The sequence below is a fragment of the Dipteris shenzhenensis genome, chromosome 2, assembly GCF_047967505.1.
Source record: "Dipteris shenzhenensis isolate YYH24624 ecotype China chromosome 2, Dip_SZ_1.0, whole genome shotgun sequence".
Taxonomy (NCBI): Eukaryota; Viridiplantae; Streptophyta; class Polypodiopsida; order Gleicheniales; family Dipteridaceae; genus Dipteris; species Dipteris shenzhenensis.
In genome coordinates, this window is record NC_141597.1 from 22,754,780 (window position 1) to 22,777,411 (window position 22,632).

General features: G+C 43.9%; 1 protein-coding gene across 1 annotated transcript in view; it reads left to right on the forward strand.

The window, feature by feature from the left end:
- The first annotated feature begins 7,156 nt into the window (after nt 1-7,156).
- Nucleotides 7,157-22,632, forward strand: part of LOC147904493 (large ribosomal subunit protein uL6c-like) — a 40,486-nt gene continuing 25,010 nt past the window's right edge. Inside the window, exons 1-2 of the mRNA XM_087386827.1 lie at nt 7,157-7,375; nt 7,765-8,073. Of these exons, the coding sequence (XP_087242953.1) occupies nt 7,317-7,375; nt 7,765-8,073 (368 nt within the window). The 5' untranslated portion in view covers nt 7,157-7,316. The remainder of the gene's footprint in view (nt 7,376-7,764; nt 8,074-22,632) is intronic.

Genomic DNA, 22,632 nt, shown 5'->3' on the forward strand with positions numbered 1-22,632 from the left:
CCCTTGGTTTTAGGTGGATTCTGCATGGGCAGTCAGTGAGATACCTTGGTTGCCAAGTGGGCATGGACATTTCAAGAGAGCAGTAAATTGCCCTAGTACTATAGAGTGTGTGGCAAAAGATTCTCTATTGGATCTTATCCAAACTCTCATTAGCAAGTAGGGCCTTGGTTTCCAACCAAGTCACATTGGCACATAGGCTTTTGTTGGTGCTTTCACAGAGGAAGCATGGGTTAGCTCAGGCACTTGGTGCACAACTTCTTGTGGGTAGGATTGGATGGCATGAGGAACACCAAAGCCAAAGTTGCATGGCAGACAGTGAAATGAAACCATAAAGGAAGTAAAGTGGTAAGAGACAAACTTAATAAGCTCAAGCACCAAGTAAGTATTAGCAGCACAGGGCCAAAGCTGCCACGATGGAGAGAAAAAATTGGGCTGAAAATCCACATCAAAATATTAGAAGCTCAAGAACAGTCAGTCCTCTAGGATAGGGTACCCTTGAAAATTATGTTTAGACGTAATGACCAAGCCAGTTTCATCAGAGTTGGGTTAGGAGGGCTCCTTCAACCATATATGAGGGAGACCCATCGATGTGGACAGGAGCCTAGATTTGCTCCATTGGGTTGATTGGGCAAAGAGTGGTCCATTAACCCTTCACACATTTGGGTGCCTTTGGCTTTAAGAGGGCCATCTTGGAGAGTGGCTTTGGCTGTCTAGAGTATGCCACTCAAAGTGCATGGAGGAAATGGTATTTTTTCTGTTACACGACACCTATAGGATGGTGTCTCCAACTAGAAGCAATAGCATGGACTCCTTCAAGGGAGAGACACTGAGAAGAGTAGTCAGATCTAGATTCAGGGTGATCTTATAATGTGGAAGGCCTCTTATTTTTGTTTGTTTGCCCATGGAGCTCTACCATAGGCCCATGGCTGGAGCAAATGCATGTGGATGGACAGTGTCACGACTGCCCGGATAGATTCCTTGAGGCAATCCGTCATTGCTTATGGAGCTATCTTAGATCCTCAAAGGATTTATTGGAACATGTTCGGATTGTTGCTCAGGTGCAAAGGATCTAGATTAGACCATGGTAGCTTGGTTGATAGAGGGGGTTCATGCTATCCCACTCGACTAGGTCTCCCAAGCTTACAAGATACATGGACACAATATTTGTAGGATTGAGCTACATGAGGCAAACCCACCTACCCAATGTCACCCCCTCCCCTCTCTGGAGGAGAGTGTGTGAGAGACATTGGGCAGCATCATGGCAGGGAGCATCTAGTTTGCATGATGTAGCCTGGTGATGGGCGAGCACTTAGTTCCACCTATGGCCACTTTGGTTGCCATCTTGTAGGATATCACCCTATGCCCCACATGGGAGTATGGGAAATTGGGATCTAGAGTGACTATCAAAAGGAGGAAGTGTTTCTATAAGGCTTGGCTTGCAAGTATATTCTATATTTTCATGCTCCACTCATTAATTGTACACTCATCCTCCTTGGTTGTTAGCCCCTATTTTAGAGATTCCCTAGGTAGTGATTTGGGTTCTCTAGAAACAAGCTGGTTCCTTTTTAGCCAGCTTTCCTTACTATGTTTTCCACAATCAGTGCCCTAGGGAATGCTGATTTGTATGGTTGTTTTTTCAAGTATTAATAGAAAGTTTTTTTCTCTGGAAAGAAAAATCTTATAGGCTACCAAGTCCAAGTCCTATCGAAGATCCACATCCTCCAATCATTTGCATCTTGCATTGGATATGGATGGTGTTAATCCATTCGAGCGACATCCCACATCTTGGTCCAGATGGCTAGTGGTAGTCACAATCTACAATATTCCTCCATGGTGACCATAAAGAAGGGGCATTGATGTTGGTGCTGACATGGGGGTTTATGACATTTCAAGGCCTTTGGGCCAATGCCATTTTCAAGTCAACTGTATTTTGATGTATGTGGACAATGCATAATTATCTCAGCTTGTGCAATTGCTTAGGTGTAGAAATCCTCTTCTTGTCAATTCACAAAAATCAATTTATTATTGATTGCATTCTTCTTTCAATTCTCAAGACTTTGTTAGTGTGAGTTATTACTTTAATAGGTCTCCAAGTGTTTGAATACCATGCATCTCCATCGTGTGGAGATAGTTTGTATAGTTGCCATTCCTTAAATATTTCAAAGATTGTATATGAGAAGCACATGAGGTTTCTTCCTATGAGCCATCTAGTGGATCCATCCTTTAATGTTGCAAAACTAGATCCTCTAGTCATTAGATCAAAGATCCAGAGTGGCCTTTGATTTGATTTTGGCACCCTAATCCCTCCACTTGGCATGCCGTATTTCCATATTCTACTGAAAGTCACATATCTATTGGACCCAATGAATATATTCAAAATATCACAAAAAGTATATGGAACTATATGATTGAGGATAGATATAGCATGACAGCACAATATGACTTGAAAGGGATGGGAACCAAAAGAGACTTAAAAGTGATAGGAACCAAAAGGGACTTAAAAGTGATGGGAACCAAAAGGGCCTTCTAGTGGAAAATTTTCAATATCACAAGGTGATTGTACTAAAGGCATCATGGGTGTAGAAAAAAGAAGAAGAGAGCTATGTGAAAAGTGTTGTCAAGGATTTGAAAACCCCAACTAGGTGTATCCATAACTTAAAGGGTGCATTTAGTGCCGTGGTCTCAAGTCACGTGGTTGGCACACAATGATATATATAGGTAACATTATTTCCACTTTTTGAACTCTTTTCCAATTTGCTAACACATTAATGTTATCATAGTATGCACTTCCACTTTCTTTGTGGGGATGTAGTATTGCAGATGTTAGGAACTGGACATCAATGAGAGCAAAGAACCACTTGCAAGAATCTCAGGGTACTTCGGGGTCTTGGTAGAGGGAGAGTTTGAATCATGAATGCGCTTATTTTCTAAGCATATGTGAACTTTGCTAGTGGCCTGGTCTCTCTTGTAAATTGTGTGAGTTGTTGCTCTTATGGGGAATCCTTTAGCAATTCTTGGTCTTCTTCATCAACCTCCTTAGTTGGTGACTGAGTAATCGATGTGACCACCTCCTACGTATTTGATGTTTTCCATTCTAATACTTTGTCAAACACTACATCCCTAGAGATTATAATCTTTTGGTTGATGGGGTTATACAACTCATATGCTTTGCTCTTTTTACTGTAGCCAACCATGATGCATTTACATCACTTGACATCCAACCTTTTGCGATGATCATCATATATGTGGGCATATGCTATGCAACCAAATATACAAAGATGCCCAACGCATGGCTTATATCTAGTGAATGCCTCATAAGCATCATACCTTGAATTGTTTTGGACAGAAGTCAACCAACAAGTGCAAATTATTGTGCCTATCTTTCCTTTGCATGATAGGTAAAGGTGTAGAGTGATGCCCATATTTGGACCTTCTTTTGACAAGCTTAACTTGGTGCCCACATACTCTAGATTGTACATGTCCTTTGCTCACCTAATAACCCTAAACAAAATGAGTGCAGACTATTGAACCCTATTTTCCCATTTAATGATATGATTGTTGCAAGTATCTTTTGGAAGCAAGTGGGTTAGGTAGAAACAAAGTCTATACCAAGATCAACCTTTACAATGAGGCAAACAGAAAAGGAAAAAGTGATCTAATCTATAGGAACAAGAGTTGAAGTCCATTATTCTCAATGTACACAAGTAAATTTACTTAACAACAATAATTTCTATTGAGTTAGAGATGATGTTGTAGTGGTACAAACGTGGATATGCTTGATAATACATCATCTTCACATGGTTAGGTGAATATAGAGTTGCCTTAGTCATCTTAACATGAGGCCAAAGAAGGCTAGCAACCTTGAAGGCAATACTATTGGTGAAAACCCCACACCTAGGGCTTGTAAGGAGTTGTAATCTACACTTTAGTTGGCCTACATAGGACTGCCTATGTAGTTAGACTACGTATGTTGTTAAGCTTCACCATTTTGTCACCATGTGAGATCTTCATAATAAAAATATTTTCTTGGTTAACCAAAATGTCCATGTAACCTATGATTTCCATTTTCTAAACTACTGTAAGTGCAATTTTGGTCACAATGGGAAAAACTAAATATTTGCCATTGTTGTATGATTTATGACAATTCCTCATAGACTATGTATTTACATTGATAGAGATATAGCTTTGTAACTACATAATGAATACATAGGTGAATGCCATGTACAAAAAACATTTTATTGGAAAAAGAAAATCATTTGTGACCATAACAATCAAAGAGCTTTTCGAGTCATTAAATGCTATGTAAAAAGATGGCTTATAAAGTACATCCATTCTTGAACTTAATTGTAAAAAAGGTGGCTTATAAGGAACATCAATTATAGAGCTTGATTGTCAGAAAATGGTGTGAGTGTGTGTGTGAATTACCATTTAGAAAAAAAGCGTGTGTGTGTGGAAGATTTGACAACACCCCTTTGCATAGTGAAAAGACAAAAGAGCGAAGCAAGACAATGGAATAAGACTAATAGCAATAATGGAAAAGTTTGTACAAGTCAGTGAATCCTTGTTTATAAAGGAAACCAGCAATGACTTTGTGGAAACTGTATAGAAGTTGAGCTTTAATAAGTCCTGGCAAGCATCACTTTTATTGAAGAGGGGAGTCTGCCTACCTGCCAAAGGTATGAAGAAAGGGCATGTTGCCACATGGCATGGAGGTGTTATTCCACATGTGAGCAAGCATATGCAAGTATTTATCCACTCCTATAAAAGGGAGGTCCATTTTAAGTACTATCATCATGCAAGCTCTCAAGTCTCTTTATGAGTACAAGCCTAAATATTGTAACCTAATTGAACTTAAGTCTATGCGTATATAGTTTAGTGCTTCGTCATGTTTTCACTTAGGTTGCATCCGCCTTAGATAGTGTTGTAGTACCACTACCTAACAATCACTACAATGGTAGCAAGTACTACTAACTAGCAATCACTATAGTGCTAGGTACTAGTCATTGTATTGCTAGTTGTGCTAGGTAGTAGCCCTTGTCATGCTACTTTAGTTAAGTAGTAATAATTGTAGTGCTACCAATGCGAACTTGCAACACTATTAAGTGCTAGCAAAAAATCAATGTAGTGTAGTGCTACTAGTGTTACCTAGTAGCCGCTATAGCACTAGTATTGCTAGCTACTAATCAATGTGGTGATAGTAATGCCAGCTAACAGTCTTTATAATGATAATAGTGTAGCCAATGATAGTTCTGTCAACTAGTAGTCACCATAGACAATTAGTGTCAGGTTATCATCATCGTATTATAAGTATTGCTATCTAACACATGATGCGAACTAGTGTTGATGTTTTGAGGCTGGATTTAGATAGTGTTAGCTAGTAATTTGTATGAGTACTGATTGTGCTTTATACGGGCAGACATACATGGCCATCCTCAACCACTCCCTATCTCAAGGTGGATATTGCCTCAGCTAGCCAGTAGAAGGCATTTGCTTCAAGGAGTCATGCTCTGATCAGTTTCTTATGTGAATGGTCTCATAACTGGTTGTGGCTTAAGAGTAATGCAAGAGATTGCAAGAGATCCACTTTGTGCATTTGAAGAGGTCCATCATCTCAACATTAGGCGGAGCACATCAAGCATTTTTTGTGGAAAAGCACGCATATGAACACTCCCTTCAGCTCCTTCTATAAATGCGACTCTATTCTTCTAGATATTATTCTAGTAGTTTAGTGGAAAAGTTTCCAATAATTTGGCAATGGTGGTTTATAAATTAAATGCCGCAAGGTAGGCCTCATTCTCCCCTAGATCTTGAATGATTTCGTGCTAGCTTCTTTCGTCAACGCTAGAGTTAGGAATCCAATTTGCTTCCTTGTTTAGATCTAATGGAGTTCTCGTTACTACTTTGCTACAATCATGGAAATGGATCAATCAAAAATTAATTCAAAAATGGCCAAGGCCGAAACAAATGCACATTTTAAACACTCGACACTCCTTTGGGCACATGCATTGATCAGCTTCCTCTTCAAGATTTCATTTCATCGTGATGCATGTTGGCTTTTGAAATTCTGGCTAAGCCTTAACCCAAGGCTATGAGACCTTCCATCTCCTCCCTTCATTGCCTTGACTTTCCAGATCCTACTTCCTCCCAAAGTTGCCTCTTGTCTTTCCACCTCCTCCCCACTCAAAGCTTGCCTCTTGTCTTTTCATCTCCTCGCAACTCTCAAAGCCTCCATCTAGGAGCTCCTTCTCTGTGACACGTGGCAAGCTCTTGTTCTCTAAGCTGCCATGTGTCCCTTTTCGCCCCCCTCTTGTTCATGGTTAATAGGTTAAAGATTACAACAAGTGAAGTTAGCTGCTTTCTTGTCTTATTATAGATGATGAGTGGGTTGGGATGTAGAAGAATCAATAGGAGGAGAGGTAGAGGATAAAGAGAAGGAGAAGTAGGTCATGAAGCAATAAGAAGAGAAGAAAGCAATAGAACCAAGAATAGGAGCAAGAACTAGTAGGAAGCAATGTGAGGAGTAGGGGCATGAATAATAGGGGTGAGTGAGAAGGAAGAGAGGAAGATTATGTAAGGTTAGCTTGAGCATAATGTGCACAAGGAGGAGGAGGAGTAATGGGAGTGAGTATTCGAGCCCAAAACATGCTAAGGAGCACATTTATGTCATGGTGTGGTAACCTCCTCCCAAATTTGTAACCACCTCTTGGAGCATTTAACTAGAATAGGCCCAGACATGTATGGGGTATATTGTTCAAGACTCGCAACAGTAAATATGGTCAGTATTATAGCAAGCACAGTGGTTGTGGGAAGGTTAGGCCTATGGAAAACTTCAAGGTCTCTTTGTGGAGTTTTGGAAGATATTGTCTCAAGATGATTGCATCATGGCTCCTTTGGTGTTAGCAAAGTGGGGTTTTAAATTTATTTTGAGAGAGAGTTGGGCAGAAGCGAGCCTTAAATAACCCTGCATATGAGGGTTTCTTTGGACTTCCTTAAATAACCCGCATATGAAGTTATCTATTTGAGAGGAGAATTTAGCAAAATAATGCAAAATGGAAATGGTGAATGGCATAACTCATATGTGTGTCTTTGGTAACTCACTAGGAGGACACTATCCAGGGCAAAGCATAAAATCTATGAGAGAGGGGATGGTGCATATTACAAAGAAACACTCGCTTAGAATTAGGGAGGAATTCTGCAAACCTTATCCTTGGAGGAGACAAGGAGAAGAGAGAGTGCGGATGCCCAAATGCCCTTCTCTCGCCTTGCCATTCAATGAGAGTGTTGCTGATTCGTTTTGTCTTTAAGGAGCTTTAGCTATGACTATGGCTATGGCGTCTTCCTTCCCCTGTGCTGTCCCTGCCTCTTCCTCCTCCTGGTACGTGCCCAAGTCACCTCTTGCTTCTCTGCACTGCTCCTGTTTCCCTTCCCTTCCCTTCCGTCGTTGTCCAGCTGGAGGGTGATTTTTTGATTTTGCTTGCGAGAGCTCAGATGGGTTTTCAGGAAGAAGCAGTAGAAGGCGATTTGTCGTTGATTTGTTTAGGACGCGAGCGAGGCTTTTCTGTGTCAGCAACGACGCGTACAGTCCTGGTTTGCGTGTGCACTTCTTAGTGTGCTTCGCGTTTTTTTAGCGTTGTTTTGGGCTACCGGCATTTTGTTTTTCTACCCCTTGTTGAAGCTTTCATGCATACTGAAAATCGCAACTGTTTGGTTACCGAGGAGGAGTTCTTATAACGACGCCTGTGGGTCTTTCCTTGCTTTTTACAGTGGACTGAAAAGCAGCTTCAATGGCGACGGTTTTAACACGAATGTTCCTGAATTTAGCACAAGAATTCAGAACGGAGGAACGTTGAGAATAGAATGCAAGGAGTCTAGGATTGGGAAGCGGCCTGTAGTAGTCCCAAAAGGTGTGACAGTAACGTTGGACGGACAGAGCGCTTTCGTGAAAGGTCCTCTTGGGGAGCTTTCTCAAAGTTATCCCCGAGAAATAAAGGTCAGCTGTGATCCTTCAGGCGTCATTACTGTAGCAAGGGCTTTGGACACCAGGCGGGCGCGTCAAATGCACGGCCTTTTCAGGTATCTTTAAGCTTTTTGTAAAATTTTGACGTGCTCTTTTAGTAGAGAGGGCTGTATATGAAAAATATTGTATTAGTACCATGTCAGACCATGCAGCGGTAAATTGAATTAAATTGCCCAGGAGGAAATATAGATCCTACTCGGAGATGTGCACATGTACATGTAAATGTCAACCCTGCTCAGATCTGGAATAGACAGCAGGATATGGCAACCAAAAACGTTCAAGGGACTCAAAATGTATCACAAAATAGTGCACTTACAAACCATGCTACATGAACAGCAGGGTGCTGCCCACTAGTGTTGGATCTGAAGCGACAACAATGTTGCCCTAATCTGCTGCTCCCTCCTTCTGTTGTGCACCTCTGTTGAGGATTTCAGTGGCTATAGGAGGAGCTTGAAACCCTCAGTCTATCCGCACCCTATCGCCTTATGTGATCTGCTCATTAGTGGAGCTCTCCACAATGGCTAAGGGCTGCTGAATCTTTGCTGCACCCTGCTGACGCATCCGTCTGCACATTCTGTGGTGCTCTGCTGCATGTATGAGGGCTGGAACAGGAACTGGATTCCCTGCCTTGCAAAGCTAATGCCTTGCACTGCCACCTCTAGTGCCTCCAGTGCACTGTTGGAGAGCTGTTCTGCAGTCTGCAGAGGGCTGCTCTTGAATGAATGTGTGCCTCCCCAATGGGGGCTTTATATTGGGCAGCAAGCCCCTTAACCTGCTGACCCACTCTCTAGATCTGACCAACTGAGCCTGCCAGCTGGCCGATCCAGTCTGTGGACTGGGCGACCAGACCGGCATTTAGGGTAGGGGCCTATAAAACCCCCTGTTGGCTGGGTGTTTGCTCAGTCCTGCAGCACACACATAGGGCTGTTTGTCTCACTTTCTGTGCTCTCCCTCCAGGCCCATGAGTGACCCCAAAAGAAATTCAGGACGGCATTCCCACTTTGCATCCAGACATTGCCTCAAATGGGCTCATTCCAACAGAGATATGCTTAGTGCTGTTGTGGCAAAGTTCAGCAAGTGCTAGCCACTTATCCCGTGACCTTTGGGTGTCATGACAAAAATGCCTTATTTATTCTTCTACCCATTTGTTCACCTTTTCGAATTAACCATCAGTCTCAGGTTGGCATGTTGTGCTAGGGGTGAGTAGCATACCATTGCTGTAAATAATTCCTGCCAGAAATGACCTATAAAATTTGCATCTCTTATCACCGAGGGAATCCATGACGCTTACAATGAACTGCCAATTGACCTGCGATGCTCAATATCTGGTCTTAGTGGGTATGAAATGGGCTTGTTTTGTTAGCCTATCCACCACGACATAGATGCTGTTCCATCCTCTATTTGTAGAAGCCAATCCCGTGATGAAACACATCACTTTGTGAAGAACTTCAGTTTGAAAGACATGCTTTTTTAAATAGTACACCCACATGCACGCATGCATGTGGACACTTGTCCAACTAAGAACTCATGTGGCAGTCCACCTTTAGTTTGCAGTCTTTTACGCACGCATGCACACATAGTGCTTGCATGGCACACACATAAAGTGAAAAGTAGAGACTTCTAGTAGTTACCACAAGCTACTTTCGAAGGCATGCAAGCCTAGATTCTAGAAAGTAATTGCATGTCACACATGCACCCATACTTTTCCAAAAAAGTAGGAATGCATGTCCAAAGCTATAATTCCACTTTTCAGAAAGCAAGCATGCATGCAACCTCTAGAGGTCCACACTCAATCCTGAAGCACCTAGGCCCTAGGGCAAGCAGCCCTATAGCCTGTCACATGCACCCCTGCACTTGGGTGCAAAGTGACACGTTGGCTACATCAACAAGTGCGCAATAGTTCCCTAGTAGGAGATTTTGTCGTATGCTGTGACCCCTTGTCCAGGGACAGTCAGGCACAAGCGAAGTAAGTCAGTCTCTCAGCCTTAGGTCAAGTCGGAAGATCAGTCCTTGTTCACTAGTACCCACTGTAGAACCATAGGGTAGTGTTTCTATCTTAGGTTTAGGGATAGGTTTAGGTCCAGCCCTCCTTAGGCTGCCATTTATGGGGCCTGGGGACCAGCCAACCAGCCCCAAAAGCCCTAAGCCCTATTGGAAGGTGTTCCCGCAGTGCATCAGACGGGGAGTCGGGACATCGAATGGAGTAAGGTTTGGGGTCTGTTTCAGCAGCTCTTTTCAGTTCTCTCTTACAGTTTTACACAGCTCATTCTCAGCTCTTTATTTCAGTCATCTCTCAGCTCTCTTATAGGATCTATCACTCCTAGCTCACTCACGCAGTAACCCTGCATTCCGGTGGACAGCACAAGCCTCTCCCTCGCCTTGCAGAAGCGTCCTACATCGTGAGTGTGGACAGCATCAAGGTCTCGGTATTGGTCGGCATTGCCTCTCAGGTCTTTGGGTCTTCTCTACGTGTGCACGTTCCGTGCTCTCTCGAAGAGTATTCTTTGTATTTCTCAGTTCTCCAAGTATAAAGCAAATTCTCCCCTGATTGGGGGAGGGGGCCCTCAGTGGGTATAGGGACCCAATCGGTTCTTGACTCTACTCTCTCTCTACCCTCATCTCCTTTCTTTCTCTATGGTGTACAAACGCTAATTCCTCGCTAAAGGTTTAAAGAGGGTCTTGCTGTGAGTTGCTGTACACGATCAGATTGCTGTTGCATGTTAAAGTCCTGAAGCACCTAGGCCCAGGGCAAGCAGCCCTATAGCCTGTTTTTTCAAATTTTCAGCAGCCCTTCTCTTCCAGCCTGCAAATCACAGTCCTTGAACAATGTAACAATTGTTCCAGTCTACAACAGGCCTCCAAGATCAGACGAAATAGCCTGCCCTTGAATTGCCAGCGCTGGAGAAGCAGTGTGCCTGTTCCAAGTTGGCCTTGTTAGGTGTTATTCTTGCCCAAAACTTGCAGCAAACTGTTTCAAAGAGATTTTTTTACCTTCAAACAAATTGATTTCTCAACAAACACTCTCTATTTGCTGCAAATTTCACTCCTGGCTCTTTTCTCGACCTTTGTTTGCGCTTGCGATGTGTTCTAACTTGCAAAACAGAGGCATGAAAGGCAAAAACGAAATTCTGAAAACAGCTCATACAGAAACAGAATTCATCACACAGCTCGTTTTCTCTTTAACGGCCATGCTCTTGAAGTTTCAAGCACCACGATTTTTCTAATCAATCCTCTAACACGCAATCAGACACAAGCAATTGCAATATGCAAGCATGACCTTCGAAGCTCTAGAATCAAGAAGATGTTTTTGCTCTGATACCAAATGAAACAACCCCGAAGCTAGGGATCGAGAATCTCCTCTATCTCTGTTCTAACTTGCAAGTATAGACCAATGTCAGAATCTCCTCTATCCCTACTATGCATGATGGAGTTTATGGTTTTCAACCTTGTGAGTGACTATCATGAGATTGAAACTGCACTACGTTGTGTTTTTAGAGGATGAGTTTGGGAATGTTCCTGGATTCATCTAGGTATATGCTTCTGCCGTATTAGCGGACATGCAAATTTCACCTTGTGAAGTTTTCGTCCAAGTTGCGGCCTGTTGGTATTGTGATAATTCTTTCTATCTTAAATGGTGCGTTGCCCTATCAGCTAGATTTAGATTTAGATGCTCATTGGGGAGAGACTAAAATGAAAATGTTTAGACTTCACAAGCAGTTGTAGCTTGAATGAAGAGATTTTGGACTACCTTTTGATTAGCCTTCTCCTTTAGTGCTAGCCTTCATCATGGCTGAGTCTGCCCTTCACCTCCGGAGTGCCGACAGAAACTCAGTACGAAGACTTTGTATAAATGGATGCTCAAGTATGTGTGGGTGTGTGGATTTGTATGTGTGAGAGCATATTTTTATACTATGGTCTACACCCAGTGTTGGGCGCTGATGACGTCAGTGTGAGGGAAAGAGTGAGGGAGTGGAACAATGGAGACAGAGAGAGGGAGACACAAGAAGTGTGGGTGTGTAAAAAAAAGTGTTAAGCCACACCACAAACTCATAGGTTTTATTAGGATTAGGGATTCACCCTATGACTGTCTTAAGACAATCATAGGTGTCATAACATTTTGAAGGGTGGCAATGTGCCTTTACCCCAACAACCTCCCACCTAAAGGCCAATGTGCCTATAGGGGAGAAAAGAATGAACAATTACAGCAATATACAGTTACTGTATACAAGACCATAAAATAAGAATGGTCTCATCCCAATCCCATGATGTGGCGACAATGTGCAAACCGCTCTGTAGGCAAGCTCTTAGTGAGCAAATCTGCAGGATTATCATCAGTATGCACTTCACAAGCTCAAGCCGCTTGTCTTCCAGTACTTCCCTGATGAAATGGTATTTCACATCTATGTGCTTGGTCTTCTGATGAAAGACCGGATTCTTTGCCAACATGATAGCACTCTGACTATCACAATGCAAAACTGGCATATCTCCTGTAATGCCCAAATCTCCCACCAGCCGAGTAAGCCATATTGCTTCCTTGCAAGCCTCAGTGGCTGCAACATATTCAGCTTCAGTGGTTGACAGTGCAATGCATTTCTGCAACCGAGACACCCATGATATAGCACCTCCTGCAAATGTGAAAATATAACCGGTAGTAGACTTCCGGTTATTTGCATTCCCTGCATAGTCTGAATCTGTAAAACCATGCACCAATGCATCCTGCCTACCATAGCATATGCACAAGTCTTTGGTACCCTTGAGATACCTCAAGACGCCTTTCACTGCTTCCCAGTGCCGCTTGCCTGGATTTGCCATATACCTGCTGATGACTCCCACCGCAAAAGCAATATCCGGACGAGTGGCAACCATGGCATACATCAAAGAACCAACTGCAGATGCATACGGAACCTTGGCCATCTCAGCCTTATCATCATCTGATCTGGGGCTGTCCTTACTGCTGAGTTTTAAATGTGGAGGCAACGGGGTACTAATAGACTTCCCCCCCTCCATTTTAAACCTCTGCAGTACTTTGTCAATGTACTCCTTCTGTGACAGAAACAAAAGTCCCTTGGACCTGTCACGAATAATTCGCATACTAAGAATATGGTTTGCATCACCCAAGTCTTTCATGTCAAAAGATTTATGCAGTTGCTTCTTCAAAGCACTAATCTCCTGCTGAGATTTGCTGGCAATCAGCATGTCATCTACATGTAGAATGAGTAGCATCAAACTGCTATCCTTTGCCCGTTTGGTGTACAAGCAGTGATCGGTCTCACACCTATGATACCCTTGGGACTGCATGAAGGCATCAAACTTCTTGTACCATTCTCTTGGCGCCTGCTTGAGTCCATACAAGCTCCTCTTGAGCTTACACACAAGCTGCTCTTTCCCTTTATCAGCATATCCCTCTGGCTAACTCATGTAGATCTCATCATGGAGATCTCCGTGAAGAAAAGCAGTCTTCACATCCATCTGACATAAATCCATGTCCTCATGAGCAACAAGAGCTAACACTGCTCTCAAAGTAGTCATCTTGACTACAGGGGAAAAGATCTCATCAAAGTCAATGCCCTTCTCCTGCTGAAATCCCTTGGCAACCAATCTGGCCTTATACCTCGGTAAAGCATTTGAATCCACTTTGACTTTGTAAACCCACTTGCATGGCAAAACCTTTCTGCCTGCAGGTAGCTGCACCAAGTCCCATGTATCATTTTGAAGTAGGGAGTCCATTTCTGACTGCATGGCTTTCTCCCACTTCCTTTTCTCAGTTCTTCCCATAGCTTCCTTGAAGTTGGAAGGCTCACCATAATCTGTCAGCATGATAAAATCAGCCACATTATTGGCTCCTGGAACAAACCTGTCAGGAGGCCGTTGTACACGAGTGCTCCTCCTAACAAAATGTTCCATATTAGGCTGCTGTCTAGCCTGTTCGTCATGCATGACGGGTGGCTGTACCACCATATTTGGCTGTTCTACAGCGCCATTTGCTGGCATATCCAGTGGTGCATCATTGGCAAAATTGTCTGGCTGATTTTCAGCCTGTATAGCCTCTTGAACAGGGTTATTTACAGCAGCCTGCTGCTGCATATTAATGGGCATTCTTTGCTGTCCGACATCATCATAAACAACCCTCCTGTATTCCACAGGTTGCACGAGTTCTTTGTGTACACAATCCTCTTTAAAGATGACGTCATTGCTGCGTATAATCTTCCGTTTGACAGGATCCCATAACCTGTACCCCATTTCACCTTCGTCACCGTAACCCATGAAGATGCATCTGAAAGACTTTGGCTCCAGTTTGGTGCGCAGTTCTTTGCGTATATGAGCAAAGCACTCGCAGCCAAACACACGTAAGTGCTTATATGAAGGTGGCTTGCCAGACCACACCTCCTCTGGCACTTTCAACTCCAAAGCCTTGTTCGGCGACCTGTTAATTAGGTGAACTGCTGTTTGCACGGCTTCTGCCCAGAAGCCATGGGGCAATGCAGCATAAGACAACATACATCGAACTTTCTCCTGAATAGTTCGATTCATCCGCTCACTCACACCATTTTGAGATGCATTATGAGGGGCTGTGAGTTCCTGTTTAATGCCCTTAGCTTCGCAAAACTATACAAAAGCATGTGACACAGACTCACCCCCATTATCGGATCTAAGGCATTTCAGCCTGCGTCCTGTCCGATTCTCAACCTGAGTGACAAACTTCTTGAAAGCATCTAAGGCATCGCTCTTATGCTTCAAGAAATAGACCCACACTTTGCGTGTGGCATCATCAATAAAAGTAATGAAATACTTTGCACCCCCTAGTGATAGCTGTGGCATCTCACACAAATCAGTGTGCACTAGATCAAGCGGTGCTCTATTTTGGGGAGTTCTCCTCTAATGAGGAGTCATAGAATGCTTGCCAAATATGCAATCATCACAAGTAGGCAAATCTGAAAATGAAAGAGACGGCAGATAACCCAAACGTGACAGTTCTTGCATTCCTTTAACGGACATGTGTCCCAACCGGCTATGCCACAATGAAACCTTTGGCAGCTCGGTTATGGCAACAACATGATTACCTACACTGGAAACATAAAGAGGGTACAAGGTATCACTCTTATAACCCCCAGCCACTACAACCTGGCCATCAGTAATCACCCATTTGGAATCCCCAAATGTGGTGTGGTAACCACTGTCATCCAACAAGCCAGTGCTAATCAGATTTTTCTTGATTTGCGGCACATGGCGAACACCATCAAGCATAAATATGCTTCCATCAGGGAATACTATCTGTATACTGCCAATCCCTGCAATCTGACATGTATAGTTGTTCCCAAGGTGAACAACTCCATGAGTACCTGTGTTGAATCCAAGAGCCAGGTGTGCATGTCATGGCCATCAATAACCAATGTATGTGCAATTACAGCAGAAGAGCATAAAACATCATGTCTGTCACTGTCACTGTCCTCTGCTGCAACATTCACTGCATCCAAGTCATCTGCCTTGGCCTTGCCTTTGCCTTTGCTTCCACTGCCTGCATCCTTTGTCTCAGCCTTCTTGGCTTTCTGAGCCCTTATAAACTTGAAGCACTTAGACTTCACATGTCCCTTCTTGCCACAGTAAAAGCATTCAATATCCTTTTTGCCACGGGACTGACTGCGGGATTTGGACTTACCAGCAGATCTCCCCTTCTGCTGAGTCCTACCTCTTTCCTGTACCTGCAAAGCATTGGAAGACTTGCTGCCCGCATTATTCTTCCTGCTCATCTCCTCCATAAGGAGAGAGCTCTCCACATCAGCATACATAAGGGTGACATTTGAATTAGACAGGGTGGTCTTGAAAGTGTCCCAACTCTCAGGGAGGGTACACAACAAGAAAGTAGCCTTGAACTCCTCATCAAGGTTCAATCCCTGTGCAATAAGCTGTGTAAAGATGGCATTGAACTCACTCAAGTGTGAGGTCATAGCTGTACCTTCCTTCATGCGAAGGTCAACAAGCTTCTTCAACCAATAAACCTTACTGGCTGAACTCTTTTGGGCATACAACTCTTCTAGCCTCTTCCATAGGCCATAAGAGGTCTTTTCAGCCTGAACATTGAACACAAGAGAATCAGTGAGAGTAAGCATAATAGCAGCTCTTGCGGACAAATCAAGCTCCTCCCACTCATCATCTGCCATCCCAGATGGCTTGACACCCTTCACCCTTATGGGCTTAGAAATCTTCTTTAGCAGAAGTACATTCAAACACTGTTCTGCCCATAATGCATAATTGTGTGCCCCTTCCAATTTCTTTATGTTCAGTATTGAAGATTCACTTCCCCCTGATGCCATATCAGATAAGGAAAGTGCCTTACTCCCTGTAAGTCAAAAAATGACTAAATAAAATTCTGATTTCTCAGAAAACCTGCTCTATCAAGAGCCGGGAGCACTCACAATAGTGCTGTTTTTTACTGTCAAAAAATCTGCAGCAAAACAGAAAATTTTCCCTCCAGTCATTGTACCTTCTGACACACTGTCCCGTGCTCAAATAGGCATAAAACAGTAACTTCAGAATGCTGCAGCTGTTCCACAAGTGCTTTATCAGTGCATCATTATCTGACGAGGCACAAAACACTGCTGTCCTGGACCTTCTCCCACCTCAGATGAGGTATTGCACTGATTTTATATGCATAAACCACTTGTCATACACTGTTTTGTCCACTGAAAAAGGCTCCAAACACCTCAGCCTGTCACAAACCTGCAACAAAGTATGGGACAAATCCCAAACAATCACCCTTCTGCCAAGGGGATAAAAGGCATCTGAAGTTCTCAAACAGTAACTCAAGTGCTCACAAGCAAAATCTGGGCAAAAGCCCCTTGATTTGACACCTGTATCAAGTGAAAAACACCTCAACACTGAGGTAGCATACAAAATACAGCGCTCTCCTGGCACTTTCACCTGACAATGTAATGCATAAACGGCCCTGTGTACACAGTAACAACACAGATCCCAACGTACAAACACTGAAGAGAAAATCTTTTGAGCACTGTCAACGATGGACAGTTAGGGACTGAGTAAACTTGATGCGCCCTGGCCAAGCGTGGCTCACCTGAGATTTTCAAAGTGTCGTACACAGAATGTGACCTGCAAGAAATGTCACTGAGTACACTACGGAAACAAGACCAATGTGGGCACCGTGGCTCCACACTGCCTCAAGGCATACACTTCCAGGCAAAAGCCCTTTGAAATTGTCACCTGAAAACTGAGATTTGCACTCAGCAAAAGCATAAAAGCCCTCTGCAAATTAAGGCATCTGACCTTCCCGAAACAAAATAACTGTGCAACCACCACACACTGTGGCACTAGTCACCTCAAGCACGAGGGACACGAGTGTACTTGCTGTACCTCAAACACCGCAGTTTTAGAACTGAACAAAAAATTCCGGGAATGCAGAGTAGAGTGCGCTCTCTTTTCCTTCTTCCCCCCAAAAAAAATCTGTGCCTGCTGTACTTTCTGTACCTACGCAGGGTACCTGTTGTACCCTGTACCTGTGAGGGCACGGATCCCCAAAAAAAAATTTCGACCTGTATCTGCTTGTCGCGGCGTCCGTACAGCCACGTCCGTACGGCACGGCTGCCTGTACGACGTCCGTACAGCCGGTACGGATGACCGTACCTGTCGCGGCTGTTGCCTTGCAGCCGGTCGACGGGCTGCACGCAGCCGGTGCTGCGCGCGGCCGGTGCTGTGCGGTGGAGGCGCTGGTTGCGCCCGCCTGGTAGCGGGTAGCAGCTAGCAGCAGCTAGCTGCTGTTGCAGCTGTCGCTGCCCGCGCGCGACCTGCTCCTGCGCACTGCGTGCGCGCTGCTCGCTGCCCTACTCGCTGCTGCCGCTGCTGAGGGCACGAGGCCCGAGGGGAGAGGGAGGGGTAGAGAGAGGGGTAGACCGGAGTTGAGAGGGAGAGGTAGAGGCTCTGATACCACTTGTGAGGGAAAGAGTGAGGGAGTGGAACAATGGAGACAGAGAGAGGGAGACACAAGAAGTGTGAAGCCACACCACAAACTCATAGGTTTTATTAGGATTAGGGATTCACCCTATGACTGTCATAAGACAGTCATAGGTGTCATAACATTTTAAAGGGTGGCAATGTGCCTTTACCCCAACAGTCAGTGGGGATGTCATAGTAGCTAGTCCCTACTATGCATGATGGAGTTTATGGTTTTCAACCTTGTGAGTGACTATCATGAGATTGAAACTGCACTACGTTGTGTTTTTAGAGGATGAGTTTGGGAATGTTCCTGGATTCATCTAGGTATAGACCAATGTCAGAATACAAACACAGGGACACAGGTAGTATCAGCTAGTGCGTCACCACCCAATCATACATCCCTCAGGATCTCCCTAAAGCTAGAGGTTAGGCAAACTCCGACTGTAGAGGTTAGGCTGGTATTGTGATAATTCTTTCTATCTTAAATGGTGCGTTGCCCTATCAGCTAGATTTAGATTTAGATGCTCGTTGGGGAGAGACTAAAATGAAAATGTTTAGACTTCACAAGCAGTTGTAGCTTGAATGAAGAGATTTTGGACTACCTTTTGATTAGCCTTCTCCTTTAGTGCTAGCCTTCATCATGGCTGAGTCTGCCCTTCACCTCCGGAGTGCCCACAGAAACTCAGTACGAAGACTTTGTATAAATGGATGCTCAAGTATGTGTGGGTGTGTGGATTTGTATGTGTGAGAGCATATTTTTATACTATGGTCTACACCCACTGTTGGGCGCTGATGACGTCAGTGGGGATGTCATAGTAGCTAGTCCCTGCTATGCATGATGGAGTTTATGGTTTTCAACCTTGTGACTCTCATGAGATTGAAACTGCACTATGTTGTGTTTTTAGAGGATGAGTTTGGGAATGTTCCTGGATTCATCTAGGTATATGCTTCTGCCGTATTAGCGGACATGCAAATTTCACCTTGTGAAGTTTTCGTCCAAGTTGCGGCCTGCTGGTATTGTGATAATTCTTTCTATCTTAAATGGTGCGTTGCCCTATCAGCTAGATTTAGATTTAGATGCTCGTTGGGGAGAGACTAAAATGAAAATGTTTAGACTTCACAAGCAGTTGTAGCTTGAATGAAGAGATTTTGGACTACCTTTTGATTAGCCTTCTCCTTTAGTGCTAGCCTTCATCATGGCTGAGTTTGCCCTTCACCTTCGGAGTGCCGACAGAAACTCAGTACGAAGACTTTGTATAAATGGATGCTCAAGTATGTGTGGGTGTGTGGATTTGTATGTGTGAGAGCATATTTTTATACTATGGTCTACACCCACTGTTGGGCGCTGATGACGTCAGTGGGGATGTCATAGTAGCTAGTCCCCGCTATGCATGATGGAGTTTATGGTTTTCAACCTTGTGACTCTCATGAGATTGAAACTGCACTATGTTGTGTTTTTAGAGGATGAGTTTGGGAATGTTCCTGGATTCATCTAGGTATATGCTTCTGCCGTATTAGCGGACATGCAAATTTCACCTTGTGAAGTTTTCGTCCAAGTTGCGGCCTGCTGGTATTGTGATAATTCTTTCTATCTTAAATGGTGCGTTGCCCTATCAGCTAGATTTAGATTTAGATGCTCGTTGGGGAGAGACTAAAATGAAAATGTTTAGACTTCACAAGCAGTTGTAGCTTGAATGAAGAGATTTTGGACTACCTTTTGATTAGCCTTCTCCTTTAGTGCTAGCCTTCATCATGGCTGAGTCTGCCCTTCACCTCCGGAGTGCCGACAGAAACTCAGTACGAAGACTTTGTATAAATGGATGCTCAAGTATGTGTGGGTGTGTGGATTTGTATGTGTGAGAGCATATTTTTATACTATGGTCTACACCCACTGTTGGGCGCTGATGACGTCAGTGGGGATGTCATAGTAGCAAGTCCCTGCCATGCATGATGGAGTTTATGGTTTTCAACCTTGTGACTCTCATGAGATTGAAACTGCACTATGTTGTGTTTTTAGAGGATGAGTTTGGGAATGTTCCTGGATTCATCTAGGTATATGCTTCTGCCGTATTAGCGGACATGCAAATTTCACCTTGTGAAGTTTTCGTCCAAGTTGCGGCCTGCTGGTATTGTGATAATTCTTTCTATCTTAAATGGTGCGTTGCCCTATCAGCTAGATTTAGATTTAGATGCTCGTTGGGGAGAGACTAAAATGAAAATGTTTAGACTTCACAAGCAGTTGTAGCTTGAATGACGAGGTTTTGGACTTACCTTTTGATTAGCCTTCTCCTTTAGTGCTAGCCTTCATCATGGCTGAGTCTGCCCTTCAACTCCGGAGTGCCGACAGAAACTCAGTACGAAGACTTTGTATAAATGGATGCTCAAGTATGTGTGGGTGTGTGGATTTGTATGTGTGAGAGCATATTTTTATACTATGGTCTACACCCACTGTTGGGCGCTGATGACGTCAGTGGGGATGTCATAGTAGCTAGTCCCTGCTATGCATGATGGAGTTTATGGTTTTCAACCTTGTGACTCTCATGAGATTGAAACTGCACTATGTTGTGTTTTTAGAGGATGAGTTTGGGAATGTTCCTGGATTCATCTAGGTATATATAAACTCCGACTGTAGTTCATCCTTGGTAAGGCTATGCGTCCCCCACACAGCCCCATTTGTGCACAGATGTCGTTAGGGAGACACAGGCTTGGACATGCTCTCAAGCTAGCTGGGTATTCTCAGGAGGCCCCACTCTCAAGAATGCCCCAAGTAAGCAATGTTTCTCACTTATATAGATGTAGGTTATCCTAGTCGTCTCAAGCCTAAGACTCCTCTTAGTGTACCAAGGGTACCACATGTCCTAATTGTCCCGAGGTTAGGACACGACCATAGGTTAACCAGACCTCCATAATGCTAGCCTAGCTATGTCGATATGTGGACATAACATCATTTACTATCTTGGGGATGCTTGGGGCAACCGCTCTCTTGTTACCACATTTGTTGTTGGTTTCTCCTATTCAAACTGGTTCTCCTTCCTCTTTTTGCTGATCAGCCTTCAATATGCAATCCTCGGCAATGTCCAGGCTTATCACAATATAAGCATTGTCTTTGTTTCTTTTTCTTGCCTCCATTTTTCGAAGAGTCTCTTGCCACCTTTGAGTCATTGTTAGCCTTGGGGCTTACATTGTCCAGGATTACCGTTGTTGTTTGCCTTTTCCTTTGCTTCATGCAAGGAGGTCCTTGTCTTGCATTGTGTGATCCTTGTACTTCTTCTCCCCTTCTTCCTCTTGCATGAGCATCGGGTCCAACTCCTTGAAATTGCGTGGCTTTGATCACTCTCCAATGTTTAGTGTCATTACTAAATTTCTAAAGCTCTTGGGAAGCGTATTAAGCATGAACTATGCAAGTTGATGTGTGTTGACCATCTGACCTACAGTCGCCAACTGCCTTGGGCTTATGCATTTTTGTTTGGGAATTGAGATTTGGCAAGAGCCAAATCAAATCTCCATCTTGCAGCAAAAGTATGCCGGAGAGATTCTAAAGCCATTCGGAATGTTTGAATGCAAAGCATTTCGCACCCTTATGGAGGTTGATGTGAAGCTTTCATGGGAAGAGTCTTCTCCATTGGTGGATGAGTCTATGTACAGAAGGCTCGCTCATTTATTGATGCAACGCATGACCGAGTATCAGCCATGCAGCTGGTGTGTTGTGCAGGTTTTCCTTTAAGTCTAGGAGAACTATCTGGCCTTTGCATAAAGTCTTTCAATATACTGAAGTATCCACCAATTGAATGTGTGATATTACTGCATCTGACGTTGTGGCGATGATCAGAGATAATGCCTTTGTGTCACATGCACCAGGGTCAAGCCCAGGTCGCAGTGACAATTGGCTGCCTAGCCTGCCTGAAATGGCCCAAAAGGGCCTGGTTTCATGGGCAAGGGCCAGCAGCCTGGTTGGCCAAAACCGACCAGCCAGTTGGTTGCGCTGGCCCAAGGTTGGCTGGTTCCCGGCCCTATATAAGGGGTCTTTTCACTCACTCAGCTTCCTCATGAAGGGGAGAGTGTAGAGGAAGAGAGCAAGAGAGTGAGAGTGAGAGAGAGTGACACTCTAGTGCGGGTGTGAAGAATGATGAGCCACACCACAAACTCACTTGTGTTTTATTAGGATTAGGTTTACCCTATGACTGTCTTAAGACAGTCATAGGTGTCCTATCTTTTAATGAAGGGTTGGCAATGTGCCTTTACCCCAACAACCTCCCACCTAAAGGCCAATGTGCCTAAAGGGGAGAAAAGAATAAAAAATTACAGCAATATACAGTTACTGTATACAAGACCATAAAGTAAGAATGGTCTCATCCTAATCCCATGATGTGGCGGCAATGTGCAAACCGCTCTGTAGGCAAACTCTTAGTGAGCAAATCTGCAGGATTATCATCAGTATGCACTTTCACAAGCTCAAGTCGCTTGTCTTCCAGTACCTCCCCGATGAAATGATATTTCACTTCTATGTGCTTGGTCTTCTGATGAAAGACCGGATTCTTTGCCAACATGATAGCACTCTGACTATCACAATGCAAAACTGGCATATCTCCTGTAATGCCCAAATCTCCCACCAGCCGAGTAAGCCATATTGCTTCCTTGCAGGCCTCAGTGGCTGCAACATATTCAGCTTC